General features: G+C 39.0%; 1 protein-coding gene across 1 annotated transcript; it reads left to right on the top strand.

The window, feature by feature from the left end:
• Positions 1-773: 773 nt before the first annotated feature.
• Positions 774-25,185, top strand: PCOLCE2 (procollagen C-endopeptidase enhancer 2). The gene is made up of 9 exons (XM_080605337.1): positions 774-991; positions 1,218-1,326; positions 9,306-9,561; positions 11,124-11,248; positions 14,298-14,434; positions 19,237-19,391; positions 21,650-21,733; positions 22,871-23,038; positions 24,647-25,185. Exons 1-9 carry the CDS (start codon positions 915-917, stop codon positions 24,775-24,777), a joined length of 1,242 nt encoding a protein of 413 aa, XP_080461463.1. The 5' UTR covers positions 774-914; the 3' UTR covers positions 24,778-25,185.
• The last annotated feature ends 1,998 nt before the right edge of the window (positions 25,186-27,183 follow it).

Below are 27,183 nucleotides of genomic sequence, written 5' to 3'. Positions count from 1 at the left end.
GTACAGGTATTATATGTGTTAAGTTGCAGCATCCTCTTTCTGTTTTTTTTTTCCTCTCTCAAAAGAGAGAATAGGTTTGCATTCTGCCTTGCAAACGACAACTGCAGTACCTTCCATGCAGCAGAACTGGTTTAGTTCCTCCACTCTTTGCTCCTCCAGTTGGCCACACCTGAACACATTACTACAAACTGAGCTTCTTCACTTCGTGCAAAAAGGGCAGGCTCTTCTTTAAACAATCCTTAACAGGTAAGTTATCATTTATTGACATGATAACCTATGTCACCATCCAACTGCACTAACAACGTGGTTTCAGGAACCATTTTTTAAAAAGCGTCAAGCGTGTTCAGTACGAACGCTGGCTTAATTTTGCATTTCTTTCTCAAACACCTTTGTCCCTTGTCCCACAGACGTACCAGTATTGAACGCCGGGCTGCGAGCTCTGCCCTTTCAAGAGGATCTTTCACAGCCGGCGTGAAACTGCTCCTGAAATAGGTCAGGATTCCCGACCGGCAACCCAAACGCAGCATTCGAAGTTTACTTTGGAACTGAAATAAAGACGCGTTAAAGTAGCATTGCTATTTTTCACGTCTCGACGCACGGCCGCACAGGCGGTGACAGGGCGTTCATTCACTCCGGGGACAACCCGCCGCGGTGTGCCACCTGAGGACGGGGACAGCCGCGTCCCCAGGGCGTGGGGATGCGGGGAGCGCCGCGGCACCGCCGGGACCCCCGGGCAGCGGCCCCACGGGAAAGGGAGGCGGCTCCGGCGAAAGAGGGAGGGAAAAAAAGGGCGGAGGGTGGCCCTACCCTGCCCTGCCCCGGGGGCGGAGGGCGGCCGAAGGCTGTTCCTCCTCCCCCGGCCCCGGGGCAGAGCGGGCGTCCGAAGAGCGCTGCCCCGCCGCCGCCGCCGGAGGATGCCGCCCGCCGCCCCGCTGCTGCCGCTGCTCCTGCCGCTGCTGGCGGCGGCGCGCCCCGAGGCCGCCCCGCACAGGTACCGCCGGCACCCGGCCGGCACCCAGCGGGCGCCCCGGCACCCCCAGCACCCCAACCGCAGCCCCCGGTGCCCCGCAGGGCGGCCCCGTGCTGGGCAGCGGGGCTGAGAGCCGGGGCAGCGAGGAGGGGCAGGCCCGGGGCTCCGTCTCGGTGCTTGTCCCTTCCAGCTTTGCTGGCACACAAACAGTAAATGAAAGGTGGTTTTTTTTTCTTGTTGTTCTCAGGCCTACCTTTGCATGTGGAGGAGTTGTGTCTGGAGAGTCGGGCTTTATTGGGAGCGAAGGGTTTCCTGGAGTCTACCCTCCGAACAGCAAATGCACTTGGAAGATCACAGTAAGAGTCTTTACTGTCACGAACTCAGTGCTGGAAGAGTGGTCAGGCAGTGGAAGGGGTTGCCCAGGGAAGCGGTGGAGTCACAGTGGCTGGGGGTGTTCAAGGGAAGGTTGGATGTGGTGCTTGGGGACATGGGTTAGTGGGTGACATTGGTGGTAGGGGGATGGTTGGACCCAATGAGCTTGGAGGGCTTTTCCAACCTTAGTGATTCTGTGATTCGATGAAGAGCTGCTTGTTGTTAATGCCAGTGGTTCATATGGGATAGCAGATGTGTGCGGTAATGACCTCAATAACTCAGAGCAGCTCAACTACCTGGAGCATTTTAGGGTTACTCTAATATGATGACAGTTGCTGAAAGGTGCAGTGTAGAACTGACCTTGTCTATTAGCAGAATCAAAATTTAATAGACTTCCACAGAAACACCTCTAATGGTTTTAAAATCAACTCCCTTAAAAGCAAGTATGTACCCTTCCCATCACTACAGAAATCAATAGTTAGACCATTAGACCAAAAGGATTAAAGTAAAGCTTTAAGGTGTAGATAATGTAAGGCATCAGAAAAGCAAAATTTGTTGGCAACAAGAAACAGGAGAAGTTTCAAGCAAAACCAAAAATACTGTCAACAGGTTTACCTGTAGCACGCTAATAACACTGTTCTACCAGCCAGCACAAGTGAGTCTGGCATACAGCAAGCTGACAAAGCAGTAAGAAAGTGGTGTTACATTTAAAAATGACCGTGCAAAAGCATATGGTATGATTGACATTTTGATGCTGAAATAAGGCTGTAGGGCAGAGACATAGCATTCGTGAGCAGCAAATAGCATTAAGCAGCTAGAACTAAACACTTCAGTGCTGGATGTGCCCTTGTCCACAAACTCAGAGAAAGAGTTCTGAATAAACATTACTTTTCCTCACGTCTGCCTAAACTGCACCTTCCAAAATTGCCCACGAAATTCCCCTCTTTTTTAGGCACAGTTCACTTAGACCTACTGTGACATTCAGGCCTAGAATGTGGACTTGACAGAAGAAAAAGAAGTACAAAAAGTATGAAAAAAATGAGTCTCTGTGTTGAAGACGAAGATGACCTTAGTTTAAAGGCCGCATTACAAGCTAGGTGATGGCTGTTGAATAGGATGCTAGACGATAATTGTCTCTTGCTACTATAGAGATGCTGACGCAAAGCAAGAGACATTGATCTGTTTACAGTGTTCTGTTAAATGACTCTTGTACCAAATGAAAGATGTAATTTTAATCATTTTATCTGAAGGATACCAGTGAAGCTGCAGCAGCCGCCTACTGCACCTTTATGTTGCCTTATTATTAGGGCCAAGTTAAAGGTTACCTTTAATCTGTGACTGGCATTATCCGGAAGAGTACGATGTGAGATGTAGCATATGCTTGTAAACAAACATGCTTCCTGCTGTCTGAGGAGGCTGAGATAACAGCAATTAGCGTGGCCCAGTTTACAATCCAAAGAGCAGACAAATTCTATTTGGAGTCATGCATGCGTGCCTTAAATAGAAGGAAAAATAATCAAAGTTAATTTATCAATATAAGTTGGTATTGGATCTTCAAAAGTTCAAAATTGAATCTGGAGGAAAATTATCATTTTGGTGACTAGAGTGTAATTTTATTTTATTTTTTTACCATTAAAAAATTCAGACTACAAATGGAAGCAGCCCTGAAAAAGAATTTACTGATGGATCCTATGGATCTGCCCTTCATCCTCTACTGGAAGTAGAGGGAGAAGAGAACAATTGTATTTAAAGAATCCACACCAACTGGTTTCATTGCAGACTTAATGCTGCTGTTGCCAGCAAGATGTGAGCATCCAGGGTAGCCTTGCACAGATGTGAGCAGCCTTACCACAAAGCTGTAGCAGAGCTGTGCCTGCACTCAGGCTCTATGGATCACAGGAGGGAGCTCGATGGCTTCTGGCATTTCACAGTCATCCTCACTCTTACTTTGCTGCTGTGCTGCCATTTACTCTTGCCCTTCTGACTGATGTACGCCTACCCTCTTGTAGCTCACCCAATGTTGAAGAGCTGCACAACTGCAGTACCTTAGACACTGCTGTTCACTATGCCAGGCTGATTTTTTTTTCCCTGTGAATTGTGCAGAACACTGTGTTTTGGATGTGCAGGCAAGGATATATGGAAGGCAAAGACTATGATAACTAGGAAGACTCAGTCCATACCTTCTGTAAAAAGAAAGCGACTTACCCAACCAAGGGGAAGTGGTATACTTAAGGACCCGGCTAGCCTGACTTTGAACAACAAAATCCTTTCACCAGATATGGCTGAGGCTCAGACCAGTTTGCAGTAGCACCCAAATAGGAAAGCAAATTACACTGCCATGAAGAAATATGCTGCAGTTACTATGTTAGGCTTCATTTAGCATCTGATCTTGGAAGGTGACTAAGGCTTTTGCCTGTCAGTTTTAGCCAAAGGCTGCGAGCACCTTCCCTTACTGAAAACCCTCTGCCTCATGCAGGATCTGACAAGTCTGCAAGACTGGAGAGACATCAATTCACTTTGCATCTGGGTCACAAGAAGCATGAGGCTGTTGTTTTCTCAACTAGAGGATCTCATCTTCTAGAGAAGAAATCCCCAGTGAGGTGGTGACAGCTAATTCATTCTTTAGAAGAAAGTAGGCTTAGAAAATGTTACGGGTAATACAGATAAAGCAATGTAGCATTCAGGTGTCAGCTGAAATCTTTCCAACTGGTTTGCTAGAGCTAGAAGAGTCTCTCTAACTCAGTTATGGTTCTGTTATTTCAAGAGACTGGGACTTTTTCAGCTGGCTAAAGAAAACAGCTTCTCTATTCTAAGAGCTCTAAGAAGTGTTCAGCACATGCTTGTGGTTATATTACAACCTTGGCAGACTACCCAGCAGCTTTTAGTTGGCTTTGCTAAGAAGTCATTTGTACAGCTATTTCCTTTCCTATAGTAACATATATAGCTTTATCTAAAATGACATATACATTTACTTTTAATACTCTGTAATCCTTTCTTGGCCATCACCTCACACAAATGTGTCACATAGTCCAAGAATCTGGATTACTGTCCTGTCTTTTTCTGGCAGACTGTAGTTCTCTTAAAAGTCTAACAACTTTTTTTTATATGCAAAAATGATACCTAAGACCGTCAGAGTTACATAAGGTCATATATTTATAGGTTCGAGAGCTGTGTTCCAGCAGGTTTGCTGACAATAAGCAGGGTTTGAAAATTTTTACTTATCAGGGCATTGGCAATCTGCCCTGGGGGACTGAAATATTTTGAATCGTTTTCTCTACATTTTAAGCATTTGTTTTCCCATATAGTTGTGCAACTTCCCTCCTAGTAGAGAACAGGTCTTTACCCATGGTTGTATGGATTGAAAAGACATAGTTTAACATAATATTGTGCTTTTGCCAGGGAGAGCAAACTGATAGGATTTTTTTAAATTGTTCCTTTGTGGCTGGAGATGATGGAGTTAGGGAACAAGGGACTGGGCAGGAACTATGGTTCTTCCCAGGATGTAATTCCAAATATCTTTCATATTCATTCTCAGCAGAGACAGCCAATATATTTGGCTTGAAAGTAGCTGGTATGTTTTTGAAAGTTACCTAGGACTGCTGTGGCAAAACATACAATCAGCATTTTGATAGTAAACATTTACAATATAGGTTTAAAAATCAGCCAAAATATTTTCTCAGAAGGTTGGCATTTCAGGATTTTTCACCAACAAAAGGTTATTTCCAAAGCAAATAATCTCAAATACATAACTTGGAAGAGTGGGACACTGTGAGTATCTTGCCAGATACTTAAAGAGGCCCAATCATGAAAAAGCTTTGTTTTCAGTCAGAATAACAACAGAAAAACAGCTCAAGTACGTTAAATGTAAGTGAATTTTGATTAAGATTACATGAAATGCCTATAATGAATGGCAATCAAAAAAAAGATCTGGGAACCTTATTTTGTGGTGAGTTGTATATTTCTGAAATAATCCCACCCTTTCTAAGAAGTTAATAATCTATACAGATGATTTATAGGCATTACACTCTAGAACAACTCTCCCTAAAAATTCAGGGACTGCTCTTTTCCTTTAACCTACTATAGGAGTACTGCAAGTTTGTGAAAAGAAGTGGCATCCTTCATGTGAGTTCAGTGTCATAATATCTGATCCTAAAAAAGTCCAGAGAATCAAATAAGAAGAAAAGCCAAGGGCAAGTATGGGTCGGTCACACTCAGTTGACAAGGAGGGGCAGACGTTGTGGCTCTGCTATTGTGAGATACCAGCTGGATGGATAAAACAGAAAAATAAGGCACACCCTGCAGGGAAGGCATCACTTCTTCCTTTGATTCCTCTTTCTTTTTAAGAACAGAGCTACAATTCCTTCCAATTCCTTCTCTGAGGTATCCCATCTTCTTACTGCATAAGGCTCAGATGTGTCTCAGAGTAAACAAAACTGAGTCATGCTGGCCTGTGCTTTCTCCCTTTGGGTTTCTCATGGAGCAATATTTTTGATGTCTTCGGATAAACACTGGCAGATTTTAACACATTAGTTTCAACTTTTTAAAAAGGAAATGGTAGAAGTCAAATAAATGTATTGTTTCGCAAAGATGCCTATATTCAGGGCGAGATTCCTTGGGAATAGCTGCTAACTGGTGTGGCTGTTGCCAGAATGTGGAACTACCATCATCTGCACTCTCACATGTCATCTGGTCAGACCACAAACTTTCAATTCATTTTAACATGATGGAACACATTTGTTATTTTTGTGAATCATGACAAATATTATTTTAATAAGCAACATTAGTTTATATAGTAATGACAGTATGTAGCGTCTGTGATTAAGGAACTGAGTTCACACATTTGTATGTGTGAACATATATATAAACATGATACATAAATAACTTATCTCCCCAAATTCAGCTAAATGTGAGCAAGGATTATTCTGACAACTAAGGTCTGGCAAGGGTTCCTTGTTGAACACACACAACCATGTGGCTGAGTACATCTGTGGGGAACAGTCTTGGCCAAGGTAAATACACTGAATTAACAGAAGCTGGAGAGACTAAAATCTGTAATTAAATCTATAATGCAATGTGGTATAGTATAACATAGTCAATGGTGGAAAGAGAAGAAGGGGAACCTTAAAGCCCAAGACTTGAGTGAATGGTTGACTGGCAACTCAGAGTTTGGCTGCTTTGCCAGCCTCCTTTCCCCCCTGAGCGCAAGTCGGTCCCCTGTCCTGGTTCTCTCAATGCCCCCCCTGGGGCAGCAGGAGGGAGGGGAAAGCCTGGCAGCAGAAGTGAGTGGTGTGAGGCTGGCACTAGCAGAGCAGTGCTGGCTCAATGTGCTCATGCAGCAAAGCTGTCAGTGAGATCCCATTGGCATTACTGAAGGATAATGACTTGGATAAACCAGAACGCATTTCTAGAAGGACAGCAAAAAGCCTGTTTCTTACCCCAGAACGAGCCACCTCTCACATTTCAGCTTCCTTCTCCAAACTCTGGGAGGGGCAAGATGTCTTCAAAGAAGAAACTGAAGCTGAGAAAGTAGGGAAAAATCTCATAAGCACTGATAAAACTAACCTAACGTGATAGAGCAGCTCAACTTTCAAAAACAGTGGAAGAAAAAGGGGAAACTCATTAAAGATAAGTTAGTAAAACTGCAAATACACTGAAAACCATGGTTTGTTGTAGGAAGTGTTGGACAAGTAGCTCAGCCTGTGTTAAATTAAAACATGATAACCTTTAGAGGTTACCTTATTTAATTCCTATTGTACCAGTTGTGTAGACTTAAGAATAACAAGTGTTCCAACCCCAGAAGAGCATGTGTTATTTTATATACAGCTGTTTACTACTTCTGGGGAGAGAAAAAATATAAAAAAGCTGCTTTTATTTAGCTGCCTAAATCTAACTTTATCTGACTGAATTTACAGCCAGATTTTTTTTTAACTGATCTGTTTTGTCTCATAGAGTTTGTAGTATAACCACAAATAACATTCATGTCTTCTGACATGAATCCTCAGTTCCTCTTCGCTTCTTTTCTTAATGCCTCTTGGTGATTCAGACCACAAGACAAAAGTGAATGCAATAATACGACATTTAGTTATGAGAGCAGTGATTCAAGGAGTCATATTGCTTTCACAGGATGTCTTACAAAGTGTCCACCCATCTATATTGGCCTTATGCTGAATAAATATACATGTGGGTTATTTTCCTATACCAGCTATATGGCTTGCTCATTTCAGTAGCATGACAGTTAAACCTAACATCTGGCTTTAAAGTTTCCTAAAACATAGTCATCATGCTGTGGAATTTCTGGGTAAGATTAAATGAGTTTTGTGGTTTTAATGTAGTAGTAGTAGTAGTAATAATGTACGTCACCACAGGAGAGCTGCATGCAGTTTTGGAAAGAACTTTGAACAAGGATTAAAGGAAAATGTTCTGAAACTATATTCTGTGCAACAATGTGAACTGCTGTGGGGCTGGTCAGCCCGTGTCTGCATGGGCCCTGGACAGATGTGAACAGCCCTTGCAGAAGTCGGCCCTGCAGAATCAGTACTGGCACTGGACATAAAAGCATCTGCATGAGCAAGTAACCTTAGCATGTATACAGCACGTTTTTCATTACGTTTGGAGCTGTTGCTATTATTACTCTCTTCCGTGGTTAAGAAGTCACTTCCATCTATCCACTTCCATCTGACAAGGCATTTTTAACAACTGAGACTCATAAAATTCCAATGCTGTTTGATGATTTCATGTAGGCACAGTTCAGTTCTAGTTTATCTCAAACTGGTGTTTTAAAATAAGTCACTGTTAAGAAGAAAAAAAATTCATGAACTCTTAAATGAAGTGCCTTAAATGTGGACTTACTGCAGATATATTAAGTGTGTGTTATATATTTAAAGCTGAAAATCATAGCAATGTCTCAGTAAAACAGAACAGCTGCAATTATTTTAATTGGTAACCACTCTACCAGGCTATGAATTGAATGAAGATAATTACGCTCTGCCTAAGTTACCTCTATACTTTAAAATACCGTTTCCCTTCTTCCTGTCCTGTTAAATAGAGTTGAGTGCTCATTAGAATAGTTTTCACAGTGTGCTGCTTATGCTCTTAAAAGCTTGCAAGTCTATCTGAGGAAGCGTTCCCCTCGTAAACTATTACGCTCTCATAATTTACATCCTTTTCACTACTTTTGCCTCTTTCACAATGTCCACAGATACAAGCATTTAAGAAGATTTACCTTGCCTTATGTTTCCGCAGATATTTCAGAAAACAAAACTCTTTTCTATATTGAGGACACCCACAAATGTTTTTGTTTTTTTTTTGAACTCTGCTTATAGTTTCACATGTTCTTTCCAAATATAACTCTTTCACTTCAGCTTTCATGCTAAATGAACCCACTCCGATAGCTGACTATTAGGGTTGTACAGTATTAGCTGTGAAGTTTCCATTTGGAGTTACAAATGTAAATTATGTTGATAAATAATATGACACATCAGCAAGATAACAAGAACCATTTCATTTTCTCAAAATTGTAAATTACTTCTTCTGTATTTAAAAAAAAATCTCATTAATCTTATCCTCCTAGCCTCACTTGGTGACAGGGAGCTGCATGGTTGATTGCAATACTTTCAGCAGAGAAGTGAAACATGCCAAACTGATCTGGGAGGTGAAGGCATATAACTAACTATGACAGTCTGGCTAGAGGGTACAGTGCATCAGATAGACAATAATGCTAACAGAGATGGCTAGAGTTTTATTTTTATGATTGGTCCAATATGATTTTAAAAAACATACTAGAGCATAGTATGAGGAAAAAGAGCTTAACTGGTGAAAGTAGAAGGACATGAAAATATCCATGCAAAAAGTGGGATCAGATAGGTATGTGTCAGTCACACCTCAAGATATATCCCCCACACACACACCTCTCTCTCTCTTTCTCTCTCTCCCCCTCTCTCTCTCTCTCTCTCTCTCTCTGCAGGTTCCAGAAGGAAAAGTTGTGGTTCTTTCTTTTAGATATTTAGACCTGGAAAGTGACAATTTGTGCCGATATGATTTTGTGGATATATACAACGGCCATGCCAATGGACAACGCATCGGCAGGTTCTGTGGTACTGTGAAACCAGGAGCCCTTGTATCCAACAGCAATAAAATGTTGGTGCAGATGACTTCAGATGCTAATACGGCTGGAAGTGGATTCATTGCAAAGTTTTCTGCAGCAGAACCACATGAAAGAGGTAACTGTCAATTATGTATGTGCTGAAGACAAATATAACTGTACAACTCTATGGAGAGCTACACTAATGCTAAAGATGTGATGCTAGAAATATTAGGGATTGTGTTGCTCGATGTATTCGTTAATTACCTTACTTAGCAAATAGCGAAGTATAATTGATTACCCATAATAGTTAATCAAAATAGCAAAGAGGAGGGCTGACTATTTTGAATTGCAGGACCGCATCTAGCAGCGATATGGTAATAGCTTGTCAATAAAATTAAATTCAATGTAGATAAACGTTGCAAATAAGGGAGAAAACACCCTAACTTCATGTATACGACAGGCTCTGAATTGACTGTAGTATTTAGGAATGAGATCATGGGTTTGAAATAGAATAATTTATGAAAACAGTAATTGAGCATAATAACAAAAGCAGTAATTAAGCATCCTTCCAGTGCTCAGTAAGTAACAAAAAAAATACAGAAACTTAACATTTTTTTGAAAACAGTATGAAAACCAAACCTTTTCATGGATCTCTTCAGGCTGGAAAAGAGAAGCTCAGTGGGGGTATAGGAGAGGGCCCTCAAGTCATGGCCAGTGTGGAAAAAGTGAATGGGGAACACAGCCACTGTTTCTAATACAAGAGACAGATGAGCAAGTGGCTGCAAAGGAAAGGAAATGGTGATTCTTCCTAATGAGCTGTCAAGTGGTGGAGTGCTGTGCCACGGGACATCACGGATTGAAAATTTCTACATCAAGTTTAAAAACAATTAGGAAAAAGTATGAAAGAAAAACTTTTTAGGGGTTATTGAACACAAAGGCATTACCTTTTGCTTGGTAAATCTGTGACATTACAGGGAGGTCATATTACTGGGTGCCTGCCATACCAATTAACTCATTTCAAGGCTTTTGGTATTTTGCTACCAGACTAGACAGGTTTTTGGGCTGATGTAGTGCAGATGACAGCTAACTCATTAGTCCTTCCAGTTCCATCAGTGTGGACAACTTTCTGAAAAACATATTAGACAACCATCACAAGATAGAGTCACTTTAATAAAGACTCCTAATGGTATTATAAGTAAAGATTACATACCTGATATAGGCTTGTAATTTGGGACTGTGAGGAGTAGATATAGAGAAAAATGACTTGCTCCATCGTGGGCTCTCCACAGGTGGCAGTTCCTTCAGGGAACACTGTCACCTCCACATGGCTCCACTAGGGGCTGTGGGGAAGCCATGCTCCAACTCCTCCTCCTCCTCTGACCCAGGTGCTCATAGGGCTGGTTCTCACTGTACCCCCCCTTTCACTTCATCTTTCTGCCCTTTCTTAAATCTCTTTTCCCCAAGGCACCACCAGCTGGGTTGCTGGGCTCAGCCATACCCTGTGGTTCAGCCATTGGGGCCAGCAGGAACTGGGCAGAACTGTCTGAGTCCAGCATGGAGCAGACCTGGCCTAGATCTGCCCCGAGGCCTCACGGCCCCCCACCAGTGCCTGGGCACCGGCACAGCGAAGCCAGCGCATCAACTGGGTCACACACATTGCTTTTGGCCTCTACTTTGCATGGTGTACTGTACTTCCAGGAGATCAGTACTGTGGGGGACGACTGGAGAAGCCTTCTGGCTCCTTCCAAACGCCCAACTGGCCGGAGCGGGATTACCCAGCCGGAGTTACGTGCTCCTGGCACATCGTCGCCCCGAAGAACCAGGTAAGGCGCCGCTATCGCCCCGCGCCTCCCGCTACCCACCAGTGTTGACATGTTGCCAACAGCCCGTGCATGTGATGTGCTGCTTGCATGGCACTCCAACAGTGAAAACACTGGCTGAAATTTGGAGTAGTGTGGGCCCACCTAGCCCCAGCTGTACTCACCTTTTTCTCATACATGACCAGGCTCACTTGAGGAAACTAAACATTACATGCTGGTTTATGTGTGCTGACACATTCCCCTATATTAAACTTTCAGACCAGCTATGGCTGGTGAGGCTTTTAATGAGGATCTTTTAAAGATGATTTTGTTAATTAACTAAACATCATGTAAATTAAGTTCGAGGAGGTGATCATCTCAGCACCAGGCATGATGATGACAAACGCTAAGTTTAAAGTCTAACTCCATCTGTAGCATTTTCAGCATTAGTGCTGTTTGTTACAGAGGGACTCGAGTAGAGCTGACTGAATTTATTAAAAGCAGAAATTATTTTATTGGTTCCGCTCGCAGTACTGGGAATATATTCAGATCTGTCTTGCACAGGGATCTTCAACGTACAATTCATAAAATTTGTCTTATTTTATATTTTGAAGGCTTTATCTCATAACATGATTGCTTAATTAGCCAGACACCTTCAAGTGTACATTACCACTTCAGTAAGACTCAGAGATCTAACAGTAGAGAAATATGGCTCATTTGCCACTGTTTGCCACACACGGCCAGAACATGTTGTTCCCTATGCCGTAGAGCTCGTCTCAGTCCTAGCTTCACATTTTGTGATTGTTGCTGAGCCATCTGCTCTGTAACCTGGCAGAAACTCTACAGTGATTGAATATCCTGGTCACCGAGCATGTTTGCTTTTCTTAACTATCTCCAGCTTTTTACATTCCTCTACATGTAAAGAAAACTTTCTCCTTAATCTTCTGCTCGTGACCATAATCCTCTAAAAAAGCTGCCCCAGATAAATATATTCTTCAGATCTTTCATACTTTTCCATTTCCCAAGATATTTTTTCCCCTTGAACTGAAGCAGTATGTCAGCTTAGTCTTTCCTGTTCTCCTCTTTAATCCACATTCCTTGCTTGCTAGGTACAGGTCATTTAACAAACCTATAGAGAGGCAGTCATTTTTAAAATCTTATCTTTAAACTGCAGATTACGTCAGTTCTTTTCAGCCATCTCTAGATAAGCCTAAAAACTCTTCCCAAGCTTGTAGAGAAGATCTAGGAAATGTAAGCATAAAAATTAAGGCACTATCTTGTGCCTTTTCAGCATCCTGCTCCATAAATCCATGTGTCCGAATATATATCTTTCACGTGCTGCAAAAGTGGTTGCTTGCATGCAAACAGGGGAGAGTTTTGACAATAACAAGAGCAATTTTTGAAAATGTAGTGAGTAAGCATCTCTCTCCAAGTTCAAATAAAAAGCTTTTCACTCTCCCATTTGCCAAAGTTTAGGTCACACTTTCTCCACTTCCTTTCACAAGCATGTGAGCAATAAAACAAGCCAGTGTTTTGCTTCTAATATAACCAAATAATTTCTTCATTTATTTCAGAAGATGGAGCAGCTCCTCATGATGGTGAAGAGCTTCTAATCTATCATGAAATACCTCTCTGTTAGTGCAAAGAGCACTTATGAACAATAAATAGTAAAGTAGGCATGATGGCATGCTGCTTTTCCTGTGTATGGAAAAATTCAGCATTTCTGTTTCCACTTGCATTACTCCTTTCTATACCATCTTTTGGTCATAAGCCTATTAATGAGATAAGTACTTCCATTTACAGTGCATTTTTTTCCCATATTGGTGACAAGGTTCTTGAAACAAACCTCTTGCTCGTCTCAGAAACCAAATTGCTGTCCTTGAAGTTTCTCTTTGCCCTGGGCTACTTATACTTTTGAGGTAACAAAATGATGCATTATATGTCAATAGTGCAAAAGCATATCCTGGCAAAACTAAAACATGAGGTGATAGCAGGCTACCTTTATTACAGATGTAGAACAAGATCACCTTTACTATGTTAGTAAATTAACATGTAGGTGATCTACAGATGGCTTTGTAGTCTTAAAACATTTAATAGCATCTTGTTTGAGACAGCCCTTTGAAGAGAAATCCTGCATACCCACAGCCAACACAATTCAGTGTTGTCATTCAAGTCTCATTTGTGCTATTTACTGGAGGATGATTAAAAATACTGTTGTACTTCATATAAAGAAGCAACCTAAATGTAGGCATTACCTTTGTTTCATTCATGTAGTTATGTTGTGTTTTCCTTCCTTGCTGCACACAACTGAAAAGCATGCTGCAGGACTTACTTTCAGACTCATACCTGCAATTTCTTTTCCATTGTTTTTCTTTCTTGAGTAGAAAAGTACATAAATTACAAGTTATATTGGAGAAAATAACATCAGTACTAGAAATAACAGTTATACTAGTTCACAGCTAGGACTTCTGAAACCCTAACATTTATGGAAATTCTGTATGGAAACATTATTTCTTTAACTACTTAGTTTCCCTTGGTTTTAGTCTTATTGTTTAGTAATTTTCTATTGATATTATTGTGTTTGACCTTCTTATTTCTACATCAAGTAAATAGGGGATTTGCAACCACAGAGCAGTGGTTTAAAATCTGCTCTTGATCTAGTCAGTGAAATGGTTCTTACCAACTTTGGCCTTGCTTTTTCGTTAGCGTATCTAGGGTGATACAATGGCACTAATAGCCCTCTTTCTGTGGTTTAGATTTAAGTTAGTTTCTTTAAAAACAGTGCAACACCTAACTATTACTATTCAGTTTACATTCACTCATAAAGATAACTACAAGAAGCTATATTTGCATATACTTGAGAACAAAATGTTATATAGAATACTAAGGTCCTATTTTGAAGTGTTTGCTAGAGAGATTCAAATACCAAATCCACGATCAAGTGGATTAAGGACTTTTGCTTTATGGAAGGCAAAAATCATTTAGTAGTTCATATGAAGAGGTCATTTACTATAAGTACTGCTCAAATTCTGCATACCAAAGTCTTAGTAAGTTACTTGCACTTTCTCTGCAGCTAATAGAATTAAAGTTTGAGAAGTTTGATGTGGAGAGAGACAACTACTGCAGATATGACTATGTCGCAGTGTTTAATGGTGGGGAAGTCAACGATGCGAAAAGGATTGGGAAGTATTGTGGAGACAGTCCACCAGCGTAAGTAACTGTCTTTGATGATGAACTTTACAACACTATATGTCACTTTGCTAATGGTTCTGTACTAGGCTTTTGAAAGATATTTTTTTTTTCCCTTAAATATCTCATTTTCTATCTCCAATTGCATTTCTAGGAGTTGTTTAGTATCTTGTCTCTCCTGAGGTTTTCTCTTTTCCTCTGTCCCTCCATGACTAGCCCTGGCTCCAGCCCCTGTTCTATCCTGTCCCTCGAGGCTCATTAGAGCTCAGTCTAATAATGCCAACAGTAACGCTACTGATATTGGTATGATACCAGTATTAATGCTAGCTGAACACTAGCATCACTTACTGTGTTTTGATGGTAGATGCTGAAGTGCAGGATCCAGCTGAACGCCGTAGTCCCTTGGCTCTTGACTCACTTGATCTGACTCATGTTACCTTCAGTCACACCCCTTCTGCATGTTCCACGGCTGCTCCATGCGTCACTGCTTACCATCTCTTGTGTGTCACTGCTCACCATCTCTTCCAGCTGTGCCGAGGTGTGTCCCCTCCTGGCACATGAGCGTGCTGGGTGGCACCACAGGCTTTCAGCAGCTTTACTGTCAAACTGCTGCTGCTACCATCCTTCCCACCTGTGCTAAAAAAAACCAACAAAACCACTCCCAACGTTTTCAAAATCCCAACCCCCAAATAAACACGAGACCTCCCCATAATGGCCCCACCTCTCCAACGCCCAAGAAACAGCCCCAGTGCAAGGAACAGTAGCAATAGTAGATTATAATTATTTAAAAAGTATGTCTTTTTTGAGCAAGGCTAGTAATTTTTAACTTTTTTCCTCCCTTGTTCCCCTTCCATTAAGCATCTTAAAACTGAGTAGCTTTACAAGATGAAGGGGATGAAGAAATACAAGCTATTAAAAAATTCATGGAAGTGTGTGAATAGATTTAAGTCTCAGAAGTGACAGCTAGTTTGATTCCCAAGAGCAAGTAATTATGGTATAAGGGGAGGAGGTGCATGCCTCAGTCTTTCTTGGGATTTACTGTGAGGTTTTTTGGGTTTTGGTTGGTTCTTTTTCTAAGGTTATGTGGTATACCCTCCAGAGACAAGAGGGGAGGCAGACATTCTGCAGAATTCTAAAAAGACTTTTCTTCTCCATGCAGCAGCTATACTCTTTCTCTTGCTATTTCTGATCATTACCTAATAGCATGAAAATGCTAGAAATAGAGGCTAGCCCTACAGAAATGTATTTGAAATTTGGTAAGGATTTAATTAAGGGCAGTGTTGCACCTAAAATATATTAACTTCAGTTTCCTTCAGCCACCTCAGGCTTTTGGTCTGGAGTTGCACTTTTTTTTTTTTAAACATCAAGTTCCAATTTGGAAAAGATAATTCTTTTCAGGCTTAAGTTCAGTGCTGTCTTCTTGTAATAAAGTTAAAAACCTGCTCTGTAAAAAAGATACTGACACCAGAAAGTCTTACAGGTAAAATTGTGAAGTGCTAGTTAATTTAGGCCATTAAAATGACGCAAGAGACTAAATTTGAGCTGTAGTTACATACATAATCACTTCCTTATTTGCAGGACAAACTTCACTAGCAGAAGTAGAACTATCTTCCCTTATTGCCTCCAACCCAAAGGCTGTAGTATGGAAGGAGACCGTGCAAGGCAGAGTTAGTATTAGAGTCCATAAGGCAAGAAGGTGGGTTACAAGTCTTGGACATCCACTTCCACCCCTTTGCCAAATGACATTCAGAACTCCTCCATTTTTGCCTCATGTATGTGTCCATAGCAAAGCCACTTCATACTTTCCAGCTTAGAGTTTTGCCTGGAAAAAAAGATGCCATGCATTGTTGCCTTGCAGCGCCGTGGCACTCAGAATGACTGCAGGTAGATCGAATACATCTCCAATCAGGCAATACATTTATTTGAGCTGAATGTTGTAAGCACCAGTATATATATCAGATAACAAAAAATCATCATCTGAAGTAAAAAAAAAAACTCTTCCCCAAGGGAACTCTACTGGACACATGCCAGTATTTTACACAGAGTAAAACACAATGGCCAGCAGATGACAGAGGTTAGTAATGTTATTTAGTGCTTTACAACAAGGTAGACAGGTACCTCATTGAGAAGCATAGCATGAGAACCTCATTGTGACTTTACAAATCCATCCCTTACAGCTGAACCCTTAACATAGATCAGTAAGGTATTTACCTTTAAGCTCCTGTAAAATAAACAAAAAATAAATAACCTAACTGAATCTGCCCCTAGAAATACTTAACTAGCAATGTTCCATACAAATACCTTCCTGCCATGGGTGTTTTGCTGAGCACAAGTTGGATCCAAAGGACGATTGAGTACACGGACTAGTTTCCTACCTGAATAGAGCACAATTAGAGTCCAGTTTAACTTTCTCTTTTTCCTATTTAAGTTGTGACATTGCAGACCTTTTCCAGCTGAGGTAAGAAGTGAATTCTACAAGATCTTACCCTTCCCTTGGTTCTCAAAAAACAGCAGGGAACAACACCCCTTCAAAAATGAAGCCGGTGGCCTCCAGTCCCTGTGACTTAGTTGCCTCTTTCCGGTTAAGACATAGCCCAGCTGTGCAGTATGCTTTGAACCGTCAGGATTTGGTCTTGGCTGACAAAGCAACACAGAAGAAAGAAGTGCTAGTTAATCCCTGAGAGGTGACCAGGAGTGGCTTCCTAAACCACCTCTCAACTGTGGCTCAGCATCTTTCCCCACAGCAGGTCAAAGCTGTGAATTGGTCTGCCAAAGCCCTAGTGGGCTTCAAAAATATAGTCATTTTAGTATGGACTTTGTGCAACAGGTAAATAAGGGCAGAAGTCTGGGCTCAGACCCAGGCCACATAGCTCAGAGATGAGATTTCCTGTTACAGAATGTTAGAAGTTTCCTGAAAGAAAGTTTTAGGACAGCATTGCTTACTATCCTGATCTAATCCAGAGCTTGAATAGTCACTTTCCCTTACAAAATAATATATAGACAGCTTATGTATCCAGTGGAAAGGGAGAAAGTATGGCTCTTGGGGATTTTCCACTAGCTCTGCAGAATTCTCACCAAAATTTATCAGCTGGGTTCAGAAAAACAGTAAGGACAGGACCACTGTTGTAAAAAATACTGAAATCATGGTATGTAAACTGAATCATGAAGGAGGACTTCTATATAGAGTATTATTTATGGATCTGACACAGCAATTAAACAAGGTGGAACTCATTAACCAGTAGTTACAGACAATGTAATGTGGCATTTTGTAACAGAAACAGCATACTTAAGAAAGATTAGTAAAGTAGATACCTTGAACTCATTTGGTGGTTGCAGAGATTAACCGAGATCCAACTGTAGACCAGGAAGCACATAGCATAACCACATATCTGATTCCTGAGTGCAATTCGTACACTACATAAATGAATAGTACAGATCATAATAATAAATTAGGAGAAATCATCACTCTAAAAAACAAACACACCATCTACCCTTGAGACAAAAAGCCTTTTTTCAAAAAGATAGTATACACCGGTCAAATTTTTTAGATTACTTGGTGTTTTACTTCTGGTGTTCAGCAAGCAGAACAAAGCTTTCCTACAGCTGGTAACCCCCCTCCTAATTCTGCAGCCTGCATCAATACTGTGGTAAGAAAATCAATCTGTGCAATTACCGCAGTAACTGTAAATCGGAATTCCAGATAATCATGCACTTACTTTTGGTTATGTCAAACTCAACCCTCAGTGAGCTGATTTCTGAAATACCTGGGGAAAAAAAAAAAAAGAAAAAAGGAAAAAAGAAAAAGGAGATAATGACAAGTTTTTACTCTAAAAGCCCTAAAAAGCATCTTGAAGAACTCCTGCTAAAGGCTCATGAACACTGTCAGATTTCCTGAGAAGAAGCAACAAAGTCAGTTTAGTGAAAATACATCTTAAAACCATTTTCTCTTTTCTTCTCTCAAGTATCTTCTGCCTCTGTGTTTATCTCTATATTGATTTTTCTTCCTCTTTCCAAACAAGATAATCTGTGTTAATAATTATAAATGAATATTGAGACAAGGTCTGTGGAATGCTCAAAAGAACAAGAGAAGTGTTCCTTTGCTAGACTTGCATGCCATACAGTTTGCTCTAACAGTAGTCTTGAATGAAGACTCATCACACTACATCTAAATCCAGAGACAGTGTCACAATAGATACTACACAATTTATGAACTGAAAATTAACACACAGAAGAGTGCTTGTTTACAAATTTTCAAATCCTAACAAAGTAACAGCATTAGCTCTCTAAGGCCTCAGTATCCAATCATTGGTAAAACCTGGGTCCACAGAAGTAGTACCAACCCCAAATATTTTTTAGTGTTTTTATTGAACAATTCCAGAGTCCAACATCAAATTAATTTTCTTCAGACCTTCCAAATATGTATTTTTCAATAGACAAAAAATGATTTAAAACCCCAAAACATTTACTCACCTCTGCTATCTATTGAGGATTTCTTTATTATATTTCCCCAAGGCATTAATCTAGCCCTCGTCATTCCATGTAAGTGAAGTCTGCAATGAAGCCACAAAGGAATTTAAAGATACTTACACTGACATAACCCTCAGGAATCAGAGGTTTATGATTCAACAGAATGAGGTTCTCAGTTCTAACATCAGTGTCTGACATGCTAGCAAAGGAACATGTATTTCAGTATTAGTCTGGGGGCAGATAGAGCATTTATAATAATAATAAACATGAAGCACCTTTTTTTTGTGACAAGAATTCTATTAATGGTTTTTGGCTTTGACATTAAAACTAATGGAAGTTACTTTTTTCTATTCCAGGCCTATTCTATCTGAGAAAAATGAGTTGCTCATTCAGTTTTTATCTGACTTAAGTTTAACGGCTGATGGTTTTATTGGCCATTATAAATTTAGACCAAAAAAGTTACCAACAACTACAGTTCCACCTACTACCACAACAACCCCTTCTACATCAAGTAAGATTTTTTTTTTATTGGATTTATTTGATTAGAAAAATAATGTATTCCAGGAGTAGAAGGTTTTGGAAAAAATTAACAGAAGGTATATTAAAAGTTAGTTTCGTGGTTTGTTAGTATTTAAGATGTTGAGGAAATTAATTAAAATTAATATACTCAAGAGAGCACACAGAATCTAGTTAACATTATTAAAAAGAAAACTCTCCAGTTCACTGTAACAGTTACTCACTCCAGCTCAGAGAATATTCTTGTCTCTTCTCAATTTTTGACAGCTAACTAGCGAGCATCTTTCACCAAATTCCATAGAAACGTAAAGAAAATTCTTTTGTACAATAAGTTCTACATATTTCAGGAAACAGTTTTATTTCAAGGAACTTTTTCTTCTAAATAAATTAATATGTAAAAATCTGGCCATATTTCTCTTCATGTAGTTATTAAGATAAATTGTTATGGAAGCCGCCTGAGCTCTCTTCAGATTCTGCCAACATCCTGTCAATGTGATGCTCTCAGAATTGTTTTTATTCAAAGATTTTCAGGGACAAGAATTTATGAAGAAATACGTCAGACTAAAAATAAGTTTACTTTTATATTTAAGACCAAACAGAACATATGAAAGATCAGGGGAGGATTTCTCTGAAGGCCTTACCAAAACTACCTCATTACTGACATACTGAAGGGACAAATTCTTACAATTTCTATAACCTGAATGAGAACAGTTTAAGATACAGTTATAGCACAAAACCAAATTATTTATGATGTTTTGCAACAGAACCTGATCTGTACTTAAAATGTATCAGAAGTCAGGACAGAAATGGCTTGTCAGCAGGAAACCAAGAAGTTGTGGTGCTTAAATACTGAGACTGAGGTATTTAAAATAGATGAAAATAAACATGAAAAACATGCAATCATAATGACTTGTAAATCATTCCGATGTGACTAGCAGTCCAATGATAAGTAATTCAGCTCTTTTTCACTATAGAGGACTCCTTAAAGTTAGCCTTGATTAACTGAGACAGGGTGTTGGAGGTGTCACATCTCATGCTGCAAGCTTTCTGAAGTCTTACTGAACACCAATGAAGATCACATGAAGACTAAAAACAAACGAGCAAAACAAAACCAAACAATTCAAAGCAAAACAAACAAAAACAAAAACCCACATCAATGAAAAATATGGGGATGAATTTTTAAACTTGGGATTTGAAAGGCAAAATAATGAACAGGAAGATCTAACAGTCATGGATGTACACGGAAGACAAATAAATTTGTTTGCCACTCAGCTGAATTTCAGAAATCTTCATAAAAAGAATCAGTTAATTCATTAAAAGAGAAGTATAAATATAAATGAGAACTGTAAGAACATAAATAAGTAATCAGTCAGAAGCTCTTTTTCAGAAATTATAGGCTAAGACTTTTGCAAAATGCTGCATTCTAAAGAAAAAAAGCCAAGATATTCTTCGTAACTAATTTATTTTCTTTCGGGGGAAATCAGGGTTATGTAGGTTGTCTGATTTATTTATTTTTTAACCTGTCCATCTCTCAGCTCCATCTTTCTAGTAATTGTGACCTCATCGACCCATTCCAAACAAATTTGAAAAGGACATTAAAACCTTAAAAATAATACAGCCTTATGTGCAAAGTGTTAGCCAGATCAAGTACAGAGACTACTAATATGCAACCTAAGGAGCTGGTGTGAAGGAGAGTATTTACTTGTCTTTAAGCAAAGCATTGTTTCAGAAAGGAAATGTAAGTTAGTGCTAAGCAGCTGTAGCCCCTAATGTTAAGCAGATAATTCACACGTTATAATGTGTTTCAATGTCATCAATAAAAATTATACAGTACTTCATGTCATGAAGCTATGTAAAAAATTTAGAAAAAAAAGATGGGAATTTGAACTCTGATCTCTTCCATCACAGCACTGTAATTTCTGACAGAAGTCCACTCCCTCCCTCTGAAGTAAATGTTACTGTAATCTAATGTTATCATACTTAAAATGTACTACAAGGACTATATTACAATAGGCAAGAACACTAACAAGTTACACATTTAAAAGCACAGCACAATCAAACATTCTCTGTAAAAATCCCACTGTGTAATACCATTAAAACGCACGTGGAAAGAAGATTGGAGTTGATGGCAGGAAAGGGGTATATGGTTATTGTGGCGTTTATGTGCATATCCAGATTTTTATTTCCCCAAGCATACTGCTTGCATTTGTTTCAAAATATCTTATTTTAATTTATTATGTGCTCTTCAAAAAGGTTTGAAACCTACAGTTGCCCTGTGTCAGCAAAAGTGTAAAAGGAGTGGGACTCTTGAAAGCAATTACTGTTCAAGCAACTTTGGTAAGAAAGCAAAGTCTGTTTCTTACTCACTTGACACTGTATGTTTACACATCTAGGAATTTTACCAGATGTATTTCTGAGTTTTAATTAATACATAAGTGATGTTTTTACATCCTCTTATGTGCGTATCTGACATTAGTATCTGTGTATCACTTAAAACGTTCTTGGAGATATTCTGAAATAGGCACTGCAGGTATGTCTGAAACAAGCATACTTCCTCAATCTAAAAACCAAATGACTAAATATAAGGCAGCCTCCTGTAGGAGAGCATTGATTCAATTACTGTCTCGTCACCTCACTCATCTGTAACCGGCCAATACACATTTTATGCCATATCTGCTGACTGTTCCATAACTCAGTTTATAAACTTCCAAAATACTTCTAAAATAATTTATAAGGCATGGAAGCTTAAAAAAGTGCTTTTCATCCACAGACACTAATCACTGATAAAAAAGGGTGTTTGCTGTATAATTGGATAGCATTGTCACTGATGATCTGTTATGTCTCAGAGGCTTTTTCCAAATCAATACTTAGCTTCTTAATTCCCTTAAAAGATGCCTTACAACCATTAATCCTGTATGCCAACTTGGATGCAACAACTTCGTCCCCAAACCATTTTTTTTTCTTTTTAAATCTAATTCACTCTAATTTTATAGCTAAACCCATGCGATTAGAGAAAGTCTCCTGTTTCAGGAAGTGGGGACAGCTTAGTATCATTTTGCTGAAAACCAGACCAGGGTAGTGGCTGCACCCTAAAGCAGAATGAAATCACTGCAGCATGAGACTGCAGGAGAGCCGGGAATTCAGCTTTGCGCTAGAGTATTTTCAGTTCATCTTCTCCACTGTTTTAAGATTAGTCATTGAAAATAGTATCACGTTGTAGTGCTTAACTAAAATTATCAAAATTTAGGACAGGGCTTCTCAATGATTGATGCATTCTAGGAAAAGTTTTATATTTGGTGCCACCAAAATTTGTCGGTAGTGAGTTTTTATTACTGGCATCACCCACATATTGAGAGACTGTTTCCAGTATTATTTGCATCTTTATTAAGGACTAATATGTTAATTCAATTTCTATGGTCCCCCAAATTTATTTCTAAAAGATTAATTAAAATGTATCAAATGTCTTTTTTCTAGTAATAACTGGAACAGTAATCACAGCAGTAACGCGTGCTGGAAGTTTGCATGCAACAATATCGATCATTAATGTATATAAGGAGGGAAATCTAGCAATCCAGCAAGCAGGCAAGAGTATGAGTGCCAAGATTGTTGTAGTATGTAAGCAGTGTCCTCTCATCAGAAGAGGTAAGTACAGCAAAATAACTGCTTTGTTTGTTTATAAAAGTTTTGAAAATTGTTCTACGAACACAAAAATCAGAATTACAATAATTGATTCTATAATCAGCAACTAATATTTAAATGAAATTAAGACACAAACAACTAGTTATTTAGGTTTGTATTTCATTCTTAGTTTTACCTATAAAAGATGAGACTCAGTTCAAATGAGTTTGAAAAACATTGTTTTTAATACTTGCATGACAGAAAGTAAAATCTGACTTAGCTCTCTCAAATGAAACTCAGTTTGATTTTGTTTTTTACATATATGTATTTTTGGATATAGTTTTCATACGCGGTTATTCAGAATGGAAAAACAACAGCATACTGAACCTGAAAGTGCAGTATGTCACAGCAAATAAAAAATAATGTGTTATCCTGTTGCTTCTCTCCTGTATAGATTTACATCTTTGCTGTAGCAATGCCAGTAGTATTAATATAGAACAGCTCATTCTATACCTGTAAACAGCTAGTATTTCTATAGCTATTTTAAACAGTATTATTTTACAGAGTAGATCAACAAAGATTGCCAGTTAAACATAACAAGGGCAACCTATACAATGCTATAAGAAATACTGAGGCTGTTTCACTGAAGTAACTAAGCAAAAAATACAACAGTCATTAGCTTTTCCTCCTGCGCATACCAGTAAAACAGGAGAACATACGTGGATGGAGCCATAGCAGGAAACAGTCAACATAATCTAATAATCACCAAAAAAGAAAACCCACGTAAATGCCAGTGGTGTCCTAAATGTTAAGTATTACTTCAAAGGGGGCAGTACCAAAGCGAACAATCCTTGTCAGATTTTTTTTTCTTTTACCTTTAGTTCTTTGGAAACCAGACATCTGTCTGGGAGACATAATAGCATCCTTGGTGGAACAAATTGTCTCCTTTTAGGTAGACTGCTGGCTCCAAACCATATACTTTTGTTTCTCTTCCTAAATCTCTGTGAATTATTTAATAGCCATTACTTAATATCTAAACTTTGTGCATTTCTGCTTACTCCCCTATAACACCACTCTTTCCTGCCTGAGGTCTTGCAAATCTCTAATCTTTCTAAGCCTTGCAAATACTCAAATCCAACTGATTGCTCCAAAGCCAGGGTTTATCACGCATTAAGTCCACTCTGCTTACCCAACTGCCTCTATATATTTCTAGAGTATGTTTACGTACCTGGGGGAGAAAAAGGGAATGGAAAGAATTAGGTGCATTACCCTACAAACTGAGCATATGAAAAAATATCCAAAAATTAATGAGACGCATTCCTCTTCGGATGTTAGTGACTAAGTTATCCAGTGTTTATACTGCCTTTCTAATGTTTTTTAGACTCATTTGACAAATCTTCTTAAAAAAATATCTCCCGTATGTTTAACTATACAGTAGATGCTTACTTATCTACTTGATTTTTATGTAATTGTGGTTCATTGTATGCTTTGTATATGCTTTGGGTAGGAAGGAAAAAACGCCACAAGACAGTGGTAACAGAGTGAAAATGAATGCAGACCACAGATATAGAACTATACTTACTAGATCACGCCCTGGAGTTCTGCCTTGTAATATCATACTTTCCTTTATAGGTTTAAACTACATCATCATGGGTCAAGTAGAAGAAGACGGTAGAGGCAAAGTCCTTCCCAACAGCTTTGTCATGAGTTTTAAGACTAAGAACCAAAAGATCCTGAATGCCTTGAAAAATAGAACATGTTAAAACTGAACTCTGCAGCTGCACTCTATCATCTCTCTTGGAAAAGAATTTTCACTTAGTTTAAGTCATGAAAACACTGACTGTCAGCACTAAGACCATGCTTACCCTTTCCTCCCTCGTACCCACCTAAGCTCATTCCAGCACAAAGTGGCATCAGTTACAAATCCTGAATATGAAAGTTGAAGATTTGCAGCACAGCCATCTGATCTGAAACATACCAAATTCCAGTTACTTGGAAGATGTTAATTTATAATAATTGTCCATTTTTTTAAGGAGTTATATATGTAAAATAAGAATTTTAAGTGCAATATTTATAGTAACTCATTATAACATAGCTTTTTCTCTGAAGTTTTTTTATTACATGGATTCCTGCATTATTATCTGTGCTTAATAAAATATTTTAAGATTAAATCATATACTACCTAGTTATTCATTATGTATAAAGTAGGGGATGCTACACATATAAAATGCTGTGCTGGCAGCTCATGTCAAACAGCTCAGGGCTGTAAACACGTTCTGTGGATTGCTAAGCTTTTGCCTTACTGACTGAACCAAACAGTGTAAATGACAGCAATGTTTATTTACAAACCAGATGTAATTTCACAGTTTTAAAATTGCAGTTTTATGCCTTGGTTTTCAGTATCAGTTTCTGTGCAGATTAAGGGGTTTTACACATTGTTTTTTCTGCACTTCCCAGCAGCAGTCTGGGGTGAAGCACTGCGGAAATCATGCTCAGAACTGTGTTTGACTACAATAACCTATTTTCATTTATGACAACAAGACCATCTGTCATGTAACTTTTTTCAGTGCAGCAAGAAGAGTCTAGTAGCCTGCTCCTTCTCCCCCCAACGGCAGGTAGGAAAAGCTCCTGCCTGCCTGCTCTTCTCAACACTCTCCTTAAATCAGCTTGTTTTCCAGTCTGAACACCTCTTTTTTACTGTTTCTCAAAAAAGCAAATTGCTTTTCATGCATAAAAGAAAATAAATCTGAATTCTACTTAACATTTTAAATGTAAATTAATGTAACATACTTCTGAGGACTGGCAAATGTGTTGCAGTAGAAGGGATATATGAAAACCACTTGAATACAGCCTTTTATATCTGTGCTCACTGCATATGGAATCTAAATGGATTCCTCCCACTACACTCTCCATTGTGGAAGAGTCAAGCCTGACTGGCCCCTTACGGGAATCAAAGTGCTGAAAGCAGTAGCCTTGCAACAGGAAACAGGAGCTGGTGCTTCAAGAAACACAGTGCCAGTTTTCTCATGTGAGAATCAGACGCAAAACAGAGGTAACAACCTTCCAAAAAGAAACAGGGTTTTGAAAGCAGATGTAGTGAATGTAAAATTCAAGCATATGAAATCCAACCTGCAAACATGTAAAAATTATGTAACACAATTATCACATTAAAAGTGATATAATTTTTGAAACCACTCCAACAGAAATAATGATTAAAAAAAAACAAAACTATTTTACCAAGAGAATAAAGTAGGATGACTTTCCATAGTGAATGTTTTTGACCTTTCTGCTGTAAACAGAAGCAGCATGAAGTTTTCATATACAAGATATTAAAGAAAGATCAAATTTATCTTAGAACTACCGTTACCTTGATTAAATTGACATTAACACAAAAGAGAAATTAACATTTTTCAGTAGACTCAGAAAGACATTTCGTCCATCCATGGCTAACCATCTGACATATTTGTCCCCAAGAACAAATGAACAGTTTGATGAAATCATAGCAAGTATTTACAGTTAAATATCTTAAGGAACTAAAATTGATTAAATCAAGACCTAGAATACTGTTTGGGGCATTTTTTTTTGCCTCATTTTGTTGCTGCTTAACTTTTGGCACTTAAGTATCACAGACATAAAATTTTGTCTCTGTGCATGTCCATAACTGTTCTATGAGTGTTCTATGGGGCATCTCAGATCCCTGACATTCTGGAATGGCCACTATTAAACTGCCAAATTAGAAAAAAATGTTTGATACACTTGAACTAGGAAAATCTGAAGAATAGTAGAAAATGGGCTATATTGTATGAACCAATCCATACTGATTAGTATCCAAGAAGTTAGGAAGCCTGCAACAGCTTTCAAACAAGGCACAGATGAAAAGTGTACATACACCTAATGTACTGCAAGAAAAAAACAAACAACAACAACTTAAGATATCTATCTCTTTATATGTATGCGTTTCAGGGGCAAGTAAAAAATCTGGAACCCACAGGTTCAATCCAAACCTCAAAGAGGTGCCTTGAATTCTGTGAGGTTTGAGTGACTGCTTCACATTACAGAAGTGGTTAGAAATAGCTGCATTAGCACAACGCAGTGTATCGATAAACATACCCGGCTTCTAAGAAGAACTAATCGTCATGAACTGAGTGCCAAGCAGCTAACACTGCATC

Source organism: Anser brachyrhynchus (assembly GCF_964034855.1).
Source record: "Anser brachyrhynchus genome assembly, chromosome: 9".
NCBI lineage: Eukaryota > Metazoa > Chordata > Aves > Anseriformes > Anatidae > Anser > Anser brachyrhynchus.
The sequence above is the reverse complement of the archived record's forward strand: the minus strand, read 5'-3'. Positions and strand labels throughout refer to the sequence as shown.

Coding starts and splice junctions, on each gene's coding strand:
- PCOLCE2 (XM_080605337.1), top strand. CDS start 915: ATGCCGCCCGCCGCCCCGCTGCTGCCGCTGCTCCTGCCGCTGCTGGCG. Junction 992..1,217: donor CCCGAGGCCGCCCCGCACAG/GTACCGCCGGCA, acceptor TGTTGTTCTCAG/GCCTACCTTTGCATGTGGAG. Junction 1,327..9,305: donor AATGCACTTGGAAGATCACA/GTAAGAGTCTTT, acceptor CTCTCTCTGCAG/GTTCCAGAAGGAAAAGTTGT.